At 39.4% G+C, this 22,129-nt stretch overlaps 1 protein-coding gene across 1 annotated transcript in view; it reads left to right on the plus strand.

The window, feature by feature from the left end:
- Positions 1–830: 830 nt before the first annotated feature.
- LOC102864976 overlaps positions 831–22,129 on the plus strand; it is a 124,327-nt gene continuing 103,028 nt past the window's right edge. Inside the window, exons 1-4 of the mRNA XM_006886599.1 lie at positions 831–843; positions 7,858–7,980; positions 8,229–8,321; positions 16,774–17,938. Coding sequence (XP_006886661.1) covers positions 831–843; positions 7,858–7,980; positions 8,229–8,321; positions 16,774–17,938 — 1,394 coding nt within the window. The remainder of the gene's footprint in view (positions 844–7,857; positions 7,981–8,228; positions 8,322–16,773; positions 17,939–22,129) is intronic.

Here is a 22,129-nt window from a genome sequence, read left to right on the forward strand (position 1 = left end):
AACCATACAGATATATGCACACCATTTATTAATTTAATTAATAAAATATGCACATAGTATTTATTGCTGCATTGTTCACAATAGCAAAGAGATGGAAGCAACACAAATGCCCACCAACAAATAAATGGATAAAGAAGCTGTGGTATATTCACACAATGGAATACTATGCAGCACTGGCAAAACTAGGAACTAACAAAATATTATACAAAATGGGTGACCCTGCAGGACATTATGATGAGTGAAATATCTCAGTCACAAAAAGGCAAATACTGCATAGTGCCACTCTTATAAGAGATGGCTGGCATGGGAGTTGGGAGAAATGAAGAAAACAGGGAATAATGAACATTGCTTTTAAATAGATGAAGGAAAGAACTGTCTAAAAGGAATATATGACTACACATTATTTGCACGACAAGAGTCCAGAATAAGAGGTTCATAGCAAAATGGACTGGGGGGCTGGGGAGGGCGGGACGGAGTAAACTGTGCAACAAAGAAAGAATCTTTTTAAAGTGAAAAACAAACTGAGGCGGGGGTAGGGAGGAAAATATGCAACAATGAATGAATGGATATCTAAGTTTTCTGTAAACTTCCGTTAAAATATCAATAAAAACTAAAAATGAATCCATCCAATAAATGTCCTTTTAACTTACAAACCAACCCTCATAGGTTATTTGCAAATATGTCTTAATGATAATACTAAGTATAAACTCACTGCCAACTCATAGTGACTCTGTAGAAGAGCTAAGTAGAACTGCCTAAAGGGTTTCTACACCTGTAATCTTTATGCAAGTAGAGCACTTCTGTAATTTATGTTACAATTTAGAAACTGAATGGCTGTTAGGAGTTGCGCTTTTATCCACCAACCACTCCACGGGAGAAAGATAAGCAGTCATTTCTCATGCAATTTCCCCTCTGTCAGGCTGAAAGGCTCAGCTAAAGTCATTACCAACTTGATGCCAATAAGCTTAAGTTTTGCACTTGAACGTTTCTTCAACAAAAAAGTGACCAATGCTCTTCCTTTTGCTAAGGGTTTCAAATCTCTCCCCAGAAATGATGAAGTTCACAACCTAGGCAGAAGACAAGTAGTTCTAGCACCTCTGCAGACATATAAAAGCAGAGTCCAGCGCTCTCGGCAGTAGCAGGGTTAGCTCGAGCGGGGTTCGGCTGTCGGGACACCCCTGCTGGGATTGCGGGAAGCACCTCCGCACCGCGCGAGGTTTCTCCCGGTGGACGCTGGGAACGGTGCACGGAGGCCGCTCCCGCGCAGGCGCATCAGGCCCCGAGCGGCCTGCGGCGCTGGTGCGTGAGAGCTTCTCCCGAGGCCATCCGGCGTTACGCGGAGACGAGGAGCCAGTCGCAGTGAGCGGACGACGTTGTGCTTTGCAAGGCGGCAGAGACGGGTAAGTAGGAGGCTCGCCGGGGGTCTGGAGATGGGAAAGCGCGAGCCCCACGTATCCGGTGCTTACCCGTTCTCCTCCCACCAACCCGGAGTTAGGCTCAGACAAAGGCCCAGAGGACAGGGCCGGCTAGCCTTTGGAGAAAGATTTGTCCCTTCCTGGTGACCCAGTGGTGAGGAATTGCTCAGCCAGCACGCAGGCACGCGGTTCGAATGAACCAGCTGCTCTGCGGGAGAAAGATGGGCTGTCTCCTCCTCCCAAGCGATTTAATTGACTCGGAAAACCGCCAGGGGGGCAGCTATTAAGTCAGTTGCGACTTGACTTCACCTGACAGTTCCTTAGGGAAGAGGAGACCTGAGTGGAAGAAAGGGTTAGGTGATTGATTCAACAAGTAAAGGAACTGAGATTCAAAAGCAGACCCTTTTTTATTCCAAGTCTGGTACTATTTTAAGAATGCTGCTGAAACAATTGGTGTTTACTCGCTTCTTAAATTCTGTGACATCAACACAATACTTTGGACCGTGTGTATAACTAACCACAGTCTCCATATATTTTTGTAAAAATATTTTTGTTCCGAGGCACTTTGGTGTCATAATCTGTAGAGAGTTCCACTCCTAAACCAAAGACGACTCATCTCTATAGGTTTGAATGGAGGGTAAGCTATGAGTGGGTTATGATTCAACTGCAGTGAGTTGAGGTGCGTACAGTGTGTACCTCCAACACTAACCCAAACAATGGTGGTTCAATCCACCCAGCATCCTGGAAGGAAGGCCTGACAATCTCGTTCCTTATAGATAAAATCCTACAACAGAGCAGTTTTACTCGGTGGCACATGGTGTGTGATGGCAAGCTGTGGGTTTTGGTTTCAAATGAATCTTCCAGATCTTTTTGCTATTATTTTCCACCCAGCGTCTCTAAAGGTGGCTGCTTAGTATGAAAGCCTGGAGCTTCCCATTGCCTGCTGAGGAGACCGATGGAGCCTAGGTGGGAAATGTTCCTAGAAGGTCATCAGAGTACACTGAGAGCCAGAGCTGATGGTCAGAGGACACTGTACGCCTGGGAAACCTCTACCTAGACAAAGATTCTAGCAGTTTACCAGAAGTGGACCAGCGCACTCGGAGCACTTTGTGGACAGAGACCAGAGAACCCTTCAGGAGAGCAGGTTTCATCATGCTGCAGCAGCTCTTGTTCACTCAGCCCACTGAGCCTAGTACCTGTGTGACGCTGCATCATCCAAAGGTCAAGGAGGGAGTGCCCTTCTGGGAAGATGTGACTGAAATATTTCAAGGAGAAGGTGAGAATTAGGCTTGTGGGAGGAAAAGAGGGAAAACAGTTTCCCCTTGTGTGAAAAAAAGGGTAGACTCCTGTGTTTCTTGGGGAGACAGCTGAGGGGAAGAAGAACTTTATAGAATTCTTGATTACAACTCCTGCTCAGAGGTTTTCCTGAATAGGAAAATCAGTATTTCAGTGCCAGGGCTATATGTCAAGCAAGGAGGAACTAAAAAATAACAGGAATTTATCAAAAGAATACAGGAGCCAAGTTCACGGAGCTCCCAGTGGACAAACATTGAGGTAGATTAAGTGTCCAAATTGATTGTAACACCTTGGATAAATAAAACCTCACAAATTTGTGATGCTATATTAAATAGAGTAAGAAAGGAAGGGAAACTCATTTGTATTCGTTGGAATGATTACTGTACCAATTTCTTATTTTACAGGTAGACTGTTATGGGAACAATTAATGCATCTACAGTGCCTTTAGTTCATTTCCCATTGTTGGTGGTCATGGTAGTGTGTGCTGTCAAGTCAGAATCGACTCATAGCTGACCCTCCAACAGGTTTTCAGAGGCATATTTATATCTTTTTAATTGCATGAGAGGAGATTGCCTATCTTTCTCCCTTGGAGAAGCTGGTGGATTTGAACCAGGTACCTGAGAGTTGGCAGTACAACTTCTTACCACTAACAGAGCCCCCAGAACAAAAAGAAACTAGATATAACAATTTGGTTATGTGACCCTTATTGGTTCCTGGTTTGAAGAAATACAGACTACAAGACAGTCAAGAGATAGGAGATGTATGAATATGGACCAAACATTTAGATGATAATGCATTCATTTTCTTAGGTATTACAAATGGTAGTTATTGTTAGGTGCCATTGAGTCAAGTATGACTCATAATGACTCTATGAACAAAAGATCTCAGCCCCGTTCTATACTGTGCCATTCTAACACTCCCTGACACAGAAGAATCCATTGTGGCAGTCACCATGTCAGTCTACCAGGTTGAGGACCTTCCTCTCCTTTGCTGACCCTCCACCCTTCCAAGCATCATGTCCCTCTCCAAGGAATAGTCCCTCCTAGCAACATGCCCAAAGTATTACAAATGGTATTATGATTATTTCAGGAGAATATCCTTATTTGAACTATTTAGGGATGAAATATTGTGCCTCTAACTTTTAAAATGATTGAGAAAGTGAATAACTAGATAAATAGGGAAAATATCTTTTAGTTCCGGAATCTAGATTTACATGCTCTCAGTACTCCTTATAAAAAGTTGTAAATAAATACAAGGATGGCAATTCAGGTACGTTTAATGCCTAGTTTATAATTTTATGCTTCAATTCAGACTTTTTTTTTTTTATTCTAGCAATCTGGCACAGTATTATGCCTAACACTGTAGGATATGGTGGGCGGGGGGTATACAAGATCCAGTTGCACGCATATACTCACACTTAATCGAGGGAGATAATTATACAAATAAATATAATAAGAGGTAACCTGAGATAGATGCCACAATAGGGATAAAAACCATGTTTGGCCAGAAGAAAGGAAACCTTTTGCTCCATAAAACTGCCTAAAAATACTTATTCTGAAGGATGTTAGTTTTCACCACATAAAATTTGGGAGAAAGTACAAACATGGATATTGTCAAGGTAGTTTGGTTTTACTGAAATTTCAGATGGATGGGTGTGTATATCCAGTGATGAAAGGGTCTTGATGCTCATGGTGAAATATTCTGGATTTCCCATTCTTTTTAGTGGAAAAATCATTGAGTTTTAAGCAAAGGAATGACCTGATCTGGGCTTCTGTTCTAGCTGGCATTGACCACTGGGAAACAGAGCAACGTGCTGCAGGTCTTCCTCACTGTGGAGTCGTCAGGAGACCTCCCTGCCATTGTCCTCCTGTGAATCGGAGGGTGTTGGGGTGGAGCCACATTTAGTGTACCTGCAGGCAGTTTTTCTGTTTGCAGCATTTCACAGAAGCAAACTCATGGCTCTTTTCATTCCCCAGCTCTGCTCTCTGAGGATGATGATGAGACCCAGGAAAAAAGTATCAAGAATAGAGTGGCTCTTGGGTCCCCAGCAGCAGAATACCAGGTTGGTTGGAGTTTCCTGTGACTTTCTTGAAATTGTTTCTCTGATTTTAAGAGCCCCAGAGTTTGATTCCCTTTGAATTGGATCCCTGGAAGGGGTTTTCTGAACCTAATCTTCCTCAGGAAACCAGGCCATGTGGGTTGACTTCACAAGTCATTTTCTCCTCTGAGAGTTACCTCATTCAGCAGCCCTCTTATTCCTAGCCAAAAGTTACACAGTGCTAGAGCTGTGTAATTGAAAAGACCATGGCCTAGATCAGACATACCTTAGTCTTCAAACTGAAATCATTGCCTCTCAGTAATTTGGAGAGGTCCCTGACAGCAGACTTGCCCAGTGAAAATTTATTCTTGATCTCCTGACTGCTGGTACCAAAGGGTGTTGATTGTGGATCCAAATAGAATGAAATTGTTGACAGTTTCAGTCATGATGTTGCCTACTGGCCTTTGAGTTGTAGAGTTGAAGAAGAGTACAGAATTTCCCATGGATTGCCAAAAACAAACAGATATGTCTTAGGGAAAGTATAGCCAGAGAGTTCCTTATAGGTAAGGACAGTGAAGCTTCATCTCACATAATTTGGACATATTCTAGGAGAGGTTATTCCTGAGAAAGGGACATCATGCTTAGAAAGGTAGAGGGTCAATGAAAGATAGGAAGACCTTTAATCAGATGGATTGACACAGTGACTGCAGCAATGGGATCAAGTGTGCCATAGGTTGTGATAATGGCACAGAATATATTGGACAGGGTTCAGATATGTTGTTCATAGGGTCGCTGTGAGTCATGCTCGACGTGATGACATCTAACAACAAAAAGTCAAGGGTCGTGTGGGAAAGAGAGTATGCATTTTACATCTTGCCCTTGAAAACCTGTGAATATCATCTGAGAGAAAGGCAAATATAAAATATTCTAGGTAACATTTTAAAATTAACAGGTTCTGATATTCTTAGAAATGTATATATTTCTCCAACAACCTTTAAGAGAGGAGTTTTTATGCCATCCTGGTACAAAACTTAAAATTGTAGCTGAAAGGACCAACGAGTAGAGAAGGTACTGGCAGTGTATGAAGAGCACAGACTAAACAGGCTGACAGAGAAGGAAGAGAAACTTGTTGGAGTAGTTTAGCCATGTTCTGTGTCATAAACTAAGCAGAAGCACCAGCAGAGCTTTACCACTGTTACATCCCAGCAGCACGAGAGAAACAAAATAAAAATTGTAATTAGAGAAAACTCCTATGGAGGGTGTTGGGGACTGAGTTATGTTCCACTAAGCATGTGTTATAAATTATAGCCATTATGCCTGGGGTTATATTCTCATTTGGGAATGAATTGTCTCTTTTGTGTTGGTTTGACAGCATTAGTTTAGGGTGGATCTTGACTCTGTCTCTCTTGAGATCTCAATCAATCAAGCATGTAAACAGAAATATTAGGAAGAGAGATGTCCAGCCACTTGAAGCTCAGCAGGCAGTAGAAGCTCTAAGAGAGGAATCTTCCTCTAGAGAGAAAAAACCTTGCCTTAGAAGTAGCACCATGAATTTGGACTTCTAGCTACCTAAATTGTGAAAAAAATATATTTCTGTTTGTTTAAACCACCCATTTATGCTATTCTGTTACAGTAGTGTTGAGTCCACTATAGCTCACAGCAGCCCTGTGAACGACCTTTTGGAACTTTGCCCTGTCCTGTGTCATTCTCGTGATCTCCAGCCTGTTTGAGCCCATTGTTACAGCCACTGAGTCAGTCGGTCTTGTTGAGGGTCTTCTGTTTCTCTGACCCTCTACCTTTCCCAGTATGATGTTATAATGTTGTTGTTGTTGTTATGTGCCTTTGAGTCATTTGCGACTCATAGCCACCCTATGTACAACAGCCCTAAACCGTGCTCTATCCTGTGCCAGTCTCATTGCCTCTGACACACCCATCCCGCCCAAAGGCGTCAATTCTCCTGTCTTCCCTAGTCATTGTCCAACTCTCTGATGCATAACAAGTGATTGCAAAAACCATGGCCTGTATCAGGTGCACCTTAGTCTCCAGAGAGACACCGCTGCTCTTGAGTACTTTAGAGAGGTCCCTAACCGCATAATAGCACTAGTTAACTACAACAAACGAAGATATTATTAGAGAACCAAAGCATATTAAAATTGAGTGATTTTTACTTTCAGAATTATACAGTTCAAAAATTAATACCATGAGTTTAACCTTAATAAAGTTCTGTTTAATTGGTTACATGTGAATGCTAATGTCAGTGTAATAGGAAAAGTATTCCAGAATTATTTTTAATACATGTTGTTATGTGTTGTCTAGTCACTGCAACTCATAGCGATCCTATATACAACAGCTCTGAAGTCTGCACTGTCCTAAGCCAGTCTCACTGACTTCAGTATACCTGCTCCCATTACCCACTTACTGTATCTATCCATCTTATCCAGGGCCTCTTCTCCTGTGCTGTCCCTCTACCCTACCAAGGATATGAGATGGAACTTCAGATACATAAGAAATTTAAAAATACTTATATATTTAAGGAAACAATTAATGTAGCTCTTTGAAATGGAAGCATTTTGTTGTTGATTTTTTTAAAAAAACATAATCATCAAACTGGTTTCATTTGTATGAGCAAATAGAAAAGGTTTGGATACTTCACACATCACAGACTGGCTGCTGTGGCCAAGGGATCTTCCATATAAGGAGTACTTCATGCTTCTTCCAAATACTTTGTTCTCTCTAGTTTTCTCTCTAACATAATTAAGGATTCTTGGTAAACTGTTGTGATGTTAACCAATTCTGTCAGCCAACAGAGGTCCTCAGAAGGGACCATGACCTTGCTTGTGGTCATGGCTCTTTGTGAACTCTGCTCTTTATCAGATACTTCTGAGCTTTGTCCTTAATCTAATTACTATATACTCTATGATCTTCTTTAATATTTTATGAGTGTTTTCACTTCAACGAAAATCCTAAATTGCAGAAGGCCATTTACAGCCAGCCAATTACTGGATGACAGACAGGAACATTTTCCTTTAATCTCTTAGCATGTAAACAGAATCAGAACAGCTTGCTGAACTATGAGTGAAAAAGGAACATATTTGATTTTATAGGAAGTGATAACCTTCAAGGACGTATCTGTGGACTTCAGTCAGGAGGAGTGGAGGCAGCTGACTCCCGCTCACCGAAATCTGTACCGGCAGGTGATGCTGGAGAACTATCGGAACCTGGTCTCAGTGGGTAAGGATGAGTTCCCCTTGTGAGGTGAACATGCTTTTTGAAGATAATCATTGTTTCCAAAGTAAATGTTATGCTTGGGCTTTGGGTTCTGTATTAGAGGTTTCTTATTCTTTCTAAACACTGACTGAGGATTGCTGGTCCCAGTCTTTCTGCTTTATCCTTCAGAGGCCCTGAATACTAGAGACTGTATAAATTCTTGGGATGTCTCCTTGACCCTTGTACATTGGGTTTTTTTTCTCTCTGAGCAGGCTATCAGCTTTCCAAACCTCGTGTGATTTCCCAGTTAGAAAAAGAAGAACCATGGCTGTTCGAGGGAGAAAGTTTAAAAGGTCCGGATTCAGGTAAGAGAAGCGCAGATGGTGGTCTTTGTGTTTTCCAGACTTCCTTTCAAATGGCTATGAGGATGACCAAAGGCTATAGGTAGATAAGAAACCAGATTCTACTACTTCTAATATCCCTTCTGTGCACGTGCATCTTGTCATAGAAACAGAATTTTTCATTATTTTCGTAGCTATTATGGTTTTCTTTAGAATTCAGAATTTACTGATTAAAGTTTTCTTTCTCCTGTGCATGCAGTTATACAAGAATCTCTCTCTGTTTAATACACTATTTTTTATTGAATCTTCATGTCATCCCATGTTTTAGTTCTCCTTACAACAAATGGGAATCTCAGAACATTTAATTGTGCCTATGCAAAACCTATACATAGACCAAAAAGCAGTTCTCCAAATAGAACAAGGGAACACTGCATGGTTTAAAATCAAGAAAAGTGTATATCAGGGCTGTGTTCTTTCTCCATACCTTTTAATTTGTATGTAGAGCAAATCCTTCAAGAATCTGGACTATATGAAGAATGTGGCATCAAGATTAGAGAAAGACTCCTCAACAGTCTACATCATGCAGGTGACACAACCTTGCTAGTAAAATGTGATAAGTACAGAAACACTTGCTGGAAAAGATCAAAGACTACAGCATTCTGTATGGAGTATATCTCATCATCAAGAAAGCAGAACAATGCTCATCACTAGACCAATAGAAATGATAGATGGAGAAAAGATTTAAGTTGTCAACAATTTCATTTTGCTTGGATCTACAATCAAGACCCATGGTAACAGTCAAGAAATCAAAAGACTTGCTGCATTGGGAAAATGTGACGTCAAAGACATCTTCAAAGTACAAAAGAGCCGTGATACTGATTTAAATATTAAGGTGCACCTAATCCCAGCTAAGGTTTATGCTTCTGAAGTTGGACAATGAATACGGATGATAGAAAAAGAATTGATATATTGAATTGTGGTGTTAGAGAAGACTGAATAGCTCATGGATTGTAAAAAAAACAAACAAGTCCATCTTAGATGAAGTGCAGCCAGAGTGCTTCGTAAAGGAAAGGGTGGTGAAACATTATCTCACATACTTTGGTCATGTTGCCAGGATGGACCAGTCCTTGGAAAATTACATCATGCTAGGAAAGGTAGAAGAAAGACAAGAAAAACCCTCAGGAATAAAAGAGATGGTGGGGATGGTGCAGGATGGGGCAAGGTCTGTTATTTATAAGGCCGCTATGAATTTAAATTGACTTGATAGCACCTAACACAACATGTCTTTTACACCCTCGTTCCGTTTTTAATTATTTATATATCTTGTTCTGTGACTACTTCAACTCTGATTCTTTTTTTACTTTATCATTTAAATTTTTTGCACCAGATAATTTATGTCCTTTTCAAGAAATCACCGCAGAACACCTTCTGACAAAAATCAGTGACTTACATTCTTTGAATATGTTGTTGTTAACTGCCTTGAGTCATAGACAACTGATAGCGACCCTATGAACAAAAGACCTGAACACTTGTATGATTTTCACCGTTTCTCTATGTTCATAGAGTTTCCGGAGGCAAGCTATTTCAGAAGTGGATGCCACTCTTGCTTCCAGGCTTGTTTTAATCAAGGAGCTCCACCAAACACTGTCCACTATGGGTAACCATTCTTGCATTTGACACAGTAGTGTCAACAGTGTTTAGCACCACAGCAACTTCAACATTTTAGATATTGTTATTATGCACAATAGGATTGGACCATTGTGATCTATAGTGTTTTCACAGACTCATGTTGAGAAATAGATTACCGGGCCTCTCTGCCACTGTTGGATGATTAGTAGCTGCAGAAGAGGTACATTATTGGGAGTTGATTTTCAGATCTCCCTGAAAGGTGAGAATTCTCCTGAACCACCAGTGCTCCTAAGAACAATAATAGTAACAGCTTTTATGAGCTGGACTTTCTATGACATACCTACCTTACTCCATTTTACAAATGAGGAAAGGGGCTTGTAGATTAAGAAAACAGTACAGAAATTTAGACCACCTGACATCATAGTTAGTGTTGTTTTTTTTTTTAAATAACACCTAAAGTTTATTCGATGACAGCACACACAGGAAACACAATTAGTTGAGGAGCCTACTATCCGTTCCCAAAGGGATCATCCTAAGAATTGAGATCCAAGAGGCGAACCCCGGCAGAGGCCTGGTCCGCCGCCGTGTCGCTCGCGGTTAAAAGGGCTGCCTGCAGCAGGCTGGGGCCCCAATTATGCGCGAACTCATGCTCTTGCACATCAGCGTAACCCCCGGCACCACGGGTAGCATAGTTAGTGTTTTAATGAAACAGTTTTAAACAACATTAAATTACGCAGGTCTCACCACCCTCTAGGGATTCTTTCCTCCATCAGCTAACTTAATAGTTTGTGTCTCTTCTATTGGTTTTTCTCTGCTTCTCATCTTTTTCAATGCAGATATATAATTTCTGTCTTTCTGCCCATCTTTCTCCATTGGAGGGGCTGGTGGATTTGAACTGCAAGAGAGCCTTGGCTTTTGGCTTGACAGCACAACTCCCTACAAATGACCCACCAGAGCTCCCTTACTCTATACCACTCAAAAACTCACTCCATGGAGTTGGAAACAATTAATGGCTGACTCTCTAGCATATTTTCCAATCACGTGGGAAGAGATTAATTACCCATCCTGTGGAGCTGCTGATAGATTTGAACCACCAGGAAGGTGTTGGCAGCACAACTCTCTACAGACTAGACCACCAGAGCTCCCATTTACTATAACAAGTACACTGTAACATTTGATTCAAGCAGAAGAGGAATTTCTCACTCATCTACTCACTCACTAAGGTCTAGTTTATTCCATTCATAATAGGCCCCCTTGGGGTTTCCATTGCTGTAAATCTTAATGGAAGGAGACTGCCCAGCAGAGCATTCAGTGGTTCTGAACCACCAAAGATGTGAAGCCTTTTAGTTACTGGCACAACATGCTTGAGACTACATCACCAGTGCTCTTTCATTCATACATGGGTCTGGGGAAATTATTTGGATTAGTGTGGTTTTTTTCCAGCTGGAAATTAAGGGCCCCAGCCATGTTGTGGCCACACCACCCTTTAACACTTCCCCCTCCTCACCTGAATTTAATCATCTCTAGAATAACATGGAGGAGTTCCTTTGGGTGTCTTTTCTGAGCTTGATGTGAAGTAATTAACATCACATTTACTATCATCCCCATATTGAGTTTTTGTCATTTTGTTCAAATTTAATGGAAACTGATAGGTACAATCTCTGTGTATCAAGAAATGGAGAGAACAGATTTCATTGGTTTGCAAGCACTCTCTGCCACAATCCACAAGGAACGTTTTTTTTTTACACCTATTATGTTTCAGGAGAAGATAGGCAATCTCCTTCCATATGATTACTGCCTCTGAAAACCCACTGGAGGGTCAGCTCTGGCTTGATTATGACACGATGGCACACAACAACAACAACATATTCCTATACAAACTCCTTTCAGTACATTATGATGTTTTCTACATTACCTTCAATACTCGTATTCTCCGTTTTCATCATGGTCCCGTACACTCATAAATGCTCTATTGACAGATATCATTGGCACTTAGGACACCTCTGTATAGATATGTTGATATCACTTCTAACCCAGTATGTCCAAAAAATAGAAACTATCTTTTTTTTTTAAATCTTTATTGTATTATTTTTACGTGTACCATCAAATCAGATCTGACTGGTACAGGAGGAAGAAACGATCTTCTTCAATCTTTCCCACATACCCCATAGTTTCTTCTTCAGCACTATCTGTTAGTTCCACTTCTGCTCTTCATTTCTGTTGATGCCAAAACATACTTTGCATCATCTTGTGCCCAAATTACTAAAATTTATAGTTGCATTTGTTACAACTTTTTAAAATGAAATGGAATGCTACTGCGAGATCTGACTACATGAAATAGCACATTGAAAAGTTTCGTAACTCTGCATTCTCTGGAATAATCTAACCCTATTTGCTTCCTTTTTAATCCTCCAAAATTTGCCCAGTGACTATTGAGTATTTTGGTACACGGTTCAAATTCACCAACTGCTCTGGGGAAAAAGATAAGATGACCTCTTATGCTGTTAAATGCCTCTGAAAACCCACTGGAGGATCAGCTATGAGTCAGTTTTGACTCTACAATATAAAACAACAACATTGATAGAATGATGTTAGGAACCCTGGAACATAGAATTTTACTGTGAAGAGTCTTTAGCCAATATTCTTCCATCATTCCATTCCAGAGAATTGATTTGGCATAAAACTTTTTGTTGTTGTTAGGTGCCATCAAGTTGAGTACAACTCAAAGAGACCCTTAAGAACAACAGATCTGAATCCCATACTATACTGTGCCATCCTCACAATCTCTGACACACTCAAGCCCATGAAACCTTCCTGTAAGAAATGTGGTAAAACCTTCACACATCCTTCATCTCTTACTAAAAAATTGATGCTCTAAATGATAAGATCTAAAATTAATAATAAACAGGAATGGAAAGAGAGTGAAAATCAGGGAAACTCACTCAAAGTTGCCAAGCGTACTGTGTCTAGAAGTCCCTATCCTCAAAGATATTTTTAATGTGGTTAATAATTTTTACCTCCATAAAGTAAAAAGTATGAAGAGTGATAATATCTAGTAAGTATGTAAAGAAAAGCACCATCTTCACTGAGGCACATATACTCAAATCCAATAATTTCTCTTTAGTAAGTCCTATGGAAACAGACAGAGTGTGCAAGAATTTATGTATAATGATGTAGATTGTGGTGTGAATTATTAATAATGTAAAGTTAGATAAATATATTGTAGTAGGAAAAAGCAAATATCTACAGTGACTGGGGTAATGAGGGTAGGTGTGTTGAGACAATGCAGTCAATTCAAGATAGAGTAGGGTTCAGAGCTGTTGTACTAAGAATTACAAGTGACTTGATGGCATATAACAAAAACAACATTTTAGAAGATTATAGCTTTCAAAGTGGACTACATCTCAACATGAGGTAAAGCTTCCCACTGGACCAGAAAACAACATCGTGATAGATGAAGAAAGAATTAAACTTGTCAATGATTTCATCTTACCTGGATCCACAATCAATACCCATAGGAACAACAGTCAAGAAATCCAAAGACATGTTGCATTGGAAAAATCAGCTTTCAGGGACCTCACTAGAGTACTTAAGAGCAACGATGTCAGTTTAAATACTTGGCTAATCATGATCCAGGCTATGGTCTTTTCAGTTACTTCTCTGCATCTGAAAGTTGGACAGTGAACAAGAATGACAGAAGTTATAGCTTTGGAGAAAAGGTCTGGGTATCTCATGGACTGCCAACAAAGCTGTCTTGAAAGAAGTGTACCCAGAATGCTCTTTACAGGCAAGGATAGTCAAACTTGGTCTCTTGACTTTGAGCATGTTGTTGGAAGGGGCAAATCTTTGGAAAAGGACATCATGCTGGGAGAGGTGGCAAGTCAGAAAAATATTTCTAAAAAGAATTAAATAATCTAAATGTACAGACATGGAAGAGAGTACAAACAAAACAGACACAGAACTGTCTGTATACCCTGATCCTTTTTTTTTTTTAATTTTACAAATGTGTATTTATTATCACATATATATAAATGCACACATTCACATATCCTTATTGTTGGATAATGTCTTTGTTGCCTAGTGCTATGGTAACATATACCACAAGTTGATGGTATCAACAGATTCCCCCCACACACACACACAGTTTAGGAAGTTTTTATGTAATAAAAGAGATTAACTTGAAATGTACCCCACAGTAAACCTGCCTCATTAACATACAAAGGCATTAAATCCCAAATGGGACTATAACCACAGTTAAAAGGATAGAATTTATAGCATGTTTTAGGGGGACATAATTCAATTCATAATGGTGTATGTCCTAAAAGATGCAATTCAAATCCTAACAGATTGGAGGGAAAGGAAATATACAGAGAGACTTTCTTTTTTCAGTGAACACATTTTGTTCAATAGTTATTTTCATTTTATTTGATGATGTATTTATTCCCAAGCCATAAATTTTTGTTTCTTCAGTTTCTTCTGGGAGATCTTTATCTTCTGGGCAACCTCCTCTTCTGGTTTAGGAACAATCTGTTCCTTTTCAGTAAGGATCATCTCTGTATGGCAAAGGGAGCTCATGTAGGGGTTAATCCAAGCATGAGCTCTGTATGTATGGTGGTGCATCTTGGGAGCTTTGTTCACCTTAATGTACTCAATGACCAGAGAATCAACATTTAAAACCTTAAGTTCAGCATTACTTTCTGTGATTTTAAGCATATGCAGCCGAAACTCAGCACTCTTTTTTTTTTTGGGCCACCAACCCTGTGTCCAGTACCACTGTTTAGCCTAGGCACACCTACCAACTCCACCATTGTAACGTCAGAATGGCACACACTGCTTTTGCAAAGTGACATCTTTCAGATACTTCATGGTTTTCTGGATATGCATACTCCTGATGGCCTGGGCAGTTTCCTGGACATTCTTAAAATGGACCCAGAGATTTGAGCCTCTTTATTTGCATGATTTTGTGGGATTTTCCGGGTTAAGTGAGTAGCAAACGATTTTGGGAGATCACCTGAGGACGCTCACAGGAAAAGAGTGAACATATTTTTGTATTATTTAGTAGTTTATGTTAATGGTTAATATGTATTTGAGACAAAATTTTAACATAAAAAATATAGGCTTAAGATAATGTGATGCTAGAATCCCATATTTCTTGACCTTTTCTTTGCATTTGCAAAAGTGCGCCTCCTGCCTAAAACCATAAAGATAGAAAAATAATTAAAAGATCATAAAAGACAAAATGGGACCAAGCTTAGAAGGTCTAGCCTGTGGTATAGAGAGGCTGACCAATACAGCCAGAAATTCACAACCAGGAGAGGATAAAATTGATGAATGAGACCTTCTAAAGATTAAATCCATGTGCATAAAAAATTTTATTCCAATAGGGTGAAAAGAAAACCTTCTGACTAGGGTAAAAAGCATTTGGCAATACCATTTCAGACAAGGATTTCATAGCAAAAGTTTATATAATACTACTAGACCTCCACAAGAAAAAGACACAATTAAAAAATGGACCAAAAACATCAGAAAACTTTTCACAGAAGAAGACTTTAGGATGGCCAAAAGACACATGAATAAATGTTCAAAATCACTGGCAATAAAAGAGATGCAAATCAAAACTACAGTAAGCTACTCTCCCATTCCAGTAGCAGTGGCAAAGTTTAACAGGATAGTAAGCAACAAAAAATGTTGGGGAGGATATGGAGAGATAGGAACTCTCATACACTGTGAGTGGGATAGTAAAATGGTGTAACCACTCTGGAAGGCAGTTTGACGTTTCCTCAAAAAGCTGAAGATAGAAATTCCATGTGACTCAGCTTTTCCACTTCCAGGAATTTACTCCAAGAAAATTAGAACTGAGAGACAGAGATTTGTATACCAGTGTTCATAGCAGCATTATTACAATCACAGGAATATGGAAACAACCAAGATGTCCAACCACAATTGAATGGATTGAGAAATTGTGGTAGATTCACATGATGGAATACTACACAGCACTAAGGACCAACAATTTAAAAATACACTACATAACTTGGGAGAGACTGGAGAGCATTATGCAGCGTGAACTAACAGTCTCATAAGGACAAAAACCACATAAGACCATTATTGTAAAAATAGAAGGACAACTAGTAAAACGTATGGGAATCCAAGAAGGGAAGAAGTGGGAGCAGAGGGGTAAGAGTGGGCAGGGGTAAAAAAAAAAATCACAGGATCATACAGTTTGATGGGTGGAGGGAGGGGGTAAAGGAAATGGGAAGGATCCAGTGGGGGCCTGAAAAGATGGGATGATGGTGGGCATAGTTCAATGGGGATTGGTTTTATAAAGTACAATATAAGGGACTGATTGTATGAAACACAGTGTGAATGAAGCAAAGTGTGAAACACAATGTATGTGAATTTTGTATGCAAACCAATTTAAAAGACATTTTATTAAAAAAAAATGTCCCTTCCTCCCTTTCCACTGGCAGTTCACACAGAGGTAGGTCTCCCAGTTTCTCCACATCATCTCACATACATAGTCTTAACAGCTTCTTTCTCTACTCTGCTGCTTCTCTGTCTTTCCTAACTGTTCTTTAGGTGGCATTTTCCCAGATGAAGACAGTCCTAAGAGTTTTCAACCTATTACATGTTGGGTTTTTGTTTTTGTTTTTTTAAATTTACGTTTCATAATTGCACATAGTTTGAACCCACCAGCTGCTCCATGGCAGAAAGATGGGCAGTCTCCTCCCATGCAGTTAACTGACTCTGAAAAACTCAATGGAGGGCTGCACGTAACAACATAATTTTTACAGGAATTTTTTAAGTGCAGTGAAAATTAATCATTGATATTTTTTAAATTTTATTTCAGATTTAGAGAGCAAAACAGAAACCAAAGAATCAACTTTAAGGAATGACATTTCATGGGAAGAGGTAACCCAGAACCTGCTGATGGAGAGCGCCACAGAAGGAAGCACTTTACACTCCACACTGGGAAAAGTCTCCAACTCTGGCAAGTTAGACAATCCCCCAGGAAACCAAGGAATGCAGAAAGCCCAAGTTCTCTGGAGCTGCAAAAACCCTGTCACTCAGGGGGCGGGCAAAGACTCTAACAGATCTGAGAAAAGTATTTCTGTGAGTTCAAAAGTTATTTCAGAATCAGTAAGTGTACCCAGGAAAAAAGATCATAAATATGATATATCTGGAAAGAAAAGTAAATACAATTTAGATCTGATTAACCATACAACAAGTTATGCAAAAATTAAAACCTTTGAGTGCAGTATTTGTGAAAAAATCTTCAAGCAGCTCATTCACCTTACTGAGCACATGAGAATTCATACTGGAGAGAAACCTTTCAGATGTAAGGAATGTGGAAAAGCCTTTAGCCAAAGTTCATCTCTTATTCCACATCAGAGAATCCATACTGGTGAGAAGCCCTATGAATGTAAGGAATGTGGCAAAACCTTCAGGCATCTTTCATCCCTTACACAGCATATTCGAATTCATTCTGGGGAGAAGCCCTATGAATGTGGTGTGTGTGCAAAAGCTTTCAGCCAGAGCATTGGACTGATTCAGCATTTGCGAACTCATGTTAGAGACAAACCTTTTATATGTAAAGATTGTGGAAAAACATTTTTCCAGATTAGGCACCTTCGGCAACATGAAGTTATTCACAGTGGTGTGAAACCCTATATTTGTAACGTATGCAATAAATCTTTCAGCCACAACACATACCTAACTCAGCACCTGAGAACTCATACTGGGGAAAGACCCTATAAATGCAAGGAATGTGAGAAAGCATTTAGCCAGAGGATACATCTTTCTATACATCAGAGAGTCCACACCGGAGTAAAACCTTATGAATGCAGCCATTGTGGAAAAGCATTTCGGCATGATTCATCGTTTGCTAAACATCAGAGAATTCATACTGGAGAAAAACCTTATGATTGTACTGAATGTGGAAAAGCCTTCAGCTGTAATTCATCACTTAATAGACATTACAAAACACATGTCAAAAATACCTTCAGTGATGATACATGAAATATATTCACATATCAGAGAATCCACATGGGAACAAAAACCTCTTAACTCTATAGTTCTGTCATCTGGATTTCAAGAACCTAGAAACATTTTTTTAAGATGATTTCCAGTTTTGAGATTTTGCCATATTACAAACTATCACCTGATAGCATCATTTCAGAAAAGACATTTTAATATTTTTTAAAAATAGAAAACAGTAATCCATTTAAAGAATGCCTCTTATGTTGAATTAAGTCAGCCTTAAACTCCAAAATTTGACTTTATCATTTCACTGAATAGCATTATAGCTGGCAAGCCATCCAGATTGATTTTCATAAAACGGTTGGCTATCCCTTTAACGAATCAAAGAACATTCTAATACTTTAGTACATTACATGGCTACAAAGGGTACAAATAAAAATATTGATGGACTTATTTCTAGAAGAAAGGGGATTTTCGAGAATTGACAGATTGTAGATTAATTGCTTGGTTAATTTTTGTGGTTCCTTACCATTGATTAGCAAACTTTTCTGTTAAGGTCATATAGTAAATTTGCAAGAAAAAGGATCTCTGTCACAGTTATTCAACTTGGTCATTGTAGTTTGAAATAATCCAGAGGCAATAATACAAACCAGAGTATCTTAATTTGGGTACTTCTGACACTTTGAGACACATAATTTGGGCAGCTGCCCTGTGCATTGTAGAATATTTAGCAGTATTCCTTTCTTCTGCCTACAAGATATCAACGTCAGATGCCAATCAGTCTTATCCTTCCCCAAATTTGACAACCAAAAATGTCTCCAAAAATTTCCAGGTGTCCTCTAGGGGCAAAATTGCCCCAGTTGAGAACCACTGACATAAATCTGTGTGCTTGTGTTTTAATAAAACCCGCATATATAGTGGTGGACTCTTGGGCTTGAGGCTGCATTTTGCCAGCTCTTCTTGTGGGTATGTAAGTCTATTAATAAAGACAAAGAATCATTGCAACTTAAATGTTGAATTACAGGAGTCCCTTGTAATGCATTTGTTTTAGAGCTGGGCTGTTAACTGAAAAGTCAGATGTTCAAAGCTGTCACCAGCTCTGTGGGCAAAAGAGGAGGCAATCTGCTTCTCTATTGATTACACGTTTGGAAACCATGAGTCATTTCTACTCTGTCCCAGGAATGGAAATAGATGCAGCAGAAATGGATTTAGTTTTGGCTAATAGTCAATTAGTATGTATGTATTTACCTCAGGATAGGGGAGAGATCTTAATCCCTTAGCCATTATTTTACCATTTTGTTACAATAATTAAAAAACCCCTTCTCATTTGTAATACTGCCAGGAGGCTTAATATATTTATGGAAACAATTTGTATAAACTCTAGACCATAATGATACTTTTTGTTTATTCTAAGTACTGTGAGATAAGACAAGCACCCGATAAAAATATAATCACAATATTACTATTATTAGGCTTAAAAGTATTAATCATACTTTATTAATACATGTTAATACCTTTATGAGGGTAGGTATATTGAAGTTGGTGGCCATCATTTTACTAATCTTTAAAGCTTTTTGCTTTGTCTAGCCTAGTCTATATATTAGATTTGTAAATGCTCTTTCTGATAGTGGAATCTTTGAGGTACTAATAAGAACAGCATATCAAGGGCACATATTGAGGCTGGTAAGTATGAGAAGTAGAGGAGTTGACCCATAATACTTCACTGCACTAAGTAAAATACTGCATTCCTCCAATACAGGTCAGGTTCAACTTTGTACTACCTTATGTTATAGAAAAAATATTTCCATTGCCTGAGCATTTTAAGTGCACACACAAAACTATAAATGAAAAAAAACCCCACCCACAATATCTAGATGTTTTGTTATTTACTTCTGTAACTGACTTGTTTGAATCTTAAGTCCTTATCAGACTTTAATGTACAAAAGGACAGATGGTGATACACACTGTTCTTAGTATTCATTCTACTGTATTTCTGTGGTCATTAGAGTCTTAATTTCTTTGATTACTGCTTCCAATAAAAGACATAAAGATCACTTTTCTCTCTACATTCCTTGCTTCAGTGAACTCAGAGTGCATTATGTCTCCATCCTCAATGACTTTCTTCAACTATAGCCTTACACTTGTTTTAGGGTCATTGCATGCTGTGCCTCCAGATACCCTGCACGCTTATCTTCTTCACCTTTTTGCAGATGTTGCCTTTTCGCTGAAGCCTATCTGACCATGTTACTTAATATTACTGCTTGTTCCTTACTCTCTAATTGGAGCATCCCGAAACTTCTTAACCTCAATTTTCCCCATAACACTAAACACCTAACATTCTAAATGCTTTATGTATGTATTACGTTTACTGTTTACTATTGTCTCCTCTTTCTAGAATGGAAGCTCTGTGAGGGCACAGGCCCTTGTTTTGTTTACTGTTATATTTTATAAGATTTGTATTCCCTTGTGATGTAAGTGCCTAGAAAAGTACCTGACACATACTAGGGAATGAATAAAATTGGTTGTATTGATTTGAACTGTGCATCCATAGTGGTTGTTGCTAGGTACTATCAAATTAAGTAAAACTGATAGCAACCTTATGAGTAGATCTGAACTATGCCCTATCTTGTGTCATCCTCACCATCTCAGTTATACTTGGACCCACTGATAGAGTCACTGTTAGTCCATCTCACTGAAGGACTTGCCCTCGTTGACCCTCCATGTTTTCAAGCATAATGTTTTTGCAAGGACTGGCTAGCCTTTCCTTACAAACTGCCCAAAGTATATGAGATGATGTTTCACCATCTTTACCTCCAAGGAACATTCTGGATGCGTTTTCTGTAAGACATAATTTTGTTCTTTTGGCAGCCTATTCTGTACTCAAACACCACAACTCAAAGGCATCACTTGATTTTCTGTTACCGTTATTCATTGTCTGAATTTAAAGTGCATAGCAAGTAACTGAACAAACTATGGCTTGGAACAAGCTTGCCTTAGTATTTAAATTGACATCATTGCTTGATAGCACTTTGGCAAGGCCTTGAACAGATTTTCCTAATGTATGTCTTTTGATTTCTTGACTGCTACCAAGGGTGTTGACTGAACCTTATGAACCACTGATCTGAACTCTGTCCTATCCTGTACCATTTTCCCAATCTGGCACACTTAAGCCAATTGTCGCAGTCACCATGTCAACCTGTCTGGTTAAGGGTCTTCTTCTATTTCACCATCCCCACCTTCCCAAGCATGATGTCCCTCCATAAGGAATAACTTCTAGCAACACGCAAAGGTATGTGAGACAAAGCTGCTTCATTTTTGTATTCAGGGAGCACTCTGGCTGTACCTTCTCCAAGACATAATTTTATTTTGGCAATCCATGGGATATTCAGCATTCTGTCATCCCTATGAGTAGGAAACGACGGCACATAACAACAACAACAACAGTCATCCTTAGTCATTGCCCAGCTCTCAGACACATAGCAAGTGACTGAAAAGACGATGGCCTGAATCAGGTGCACCTTAGTCCTCAAACATTGTTGCTTCTCAAAATTTTGGAGAGGTCTCTGACTGTACACTTTTCCATTGCAATACATCGGTTCTCCTGACTGCTGATACCAAGTGTATTAATTGAAGATCCAAGTAAGATGAAGTTGACAGTCTCAGTCCTTTCTCCACCCAGCATGATGGTGCCTATCAGTCCAGTGGCAAGGATTTTTGTTTTCTTGAGATTGAGATCCCAAGTTAAAAATCTTAGGGGCAAAATTTTGAATGAGCAAGGGAACACCAAAGAAGATAGAGGGAATACACACCACTGTACCAGAAAGAATTGGCCAACACGGAAATATTTCAGGAAGTATCATATGATAAAACCAGTGGTAATAGTGAAGGAAGAAAGTCAAGCTGCACTGAAGGCATTGGCCAAAATTAAGGCCCTAGGAATCAATGGGTTACCAACTGAAATATTGAAATTGGCCTGGATGTGCTTACCAGTCTATGCCAGGAAATTGGAAGGACAGCTGCCTGGCTGGCTGATGGGAAGAGATTCATGTTTATTCCCATTTTCAAGAAAGATGATCCAACAGACTGTTGGCAATTATTGAACCGTATCATTAATATCAAGCTTCCCTTCCGCCCAGGAGCATGCTTCTCAGAGTTCCCAAGGGCTTTTTCAAAGGTACCCGGGATTTCCGGCGAGAAGAAGCCCTTGGGAACTCTGACAAGCGTGC

The sequence above is a fragment of the Elephantulus edwardii genome, unplaced genomic scaffold (assembly GCF_000299155.1).
Source record: "Elephantulus edwardii isolate Elephantulus edwardi_28Jun2011 unplaced genomic scaffold, EleEdw1.0 scaffold00049, whole genome shotgun sequence".
Taxonomy (NCBI): domain Eukaryota; kingdom Metazoa; phylum Chordata; class Mammalia; order Macroscelidea; family Macroscelididae; genus Elephantulus; species Elephantulus edwardii.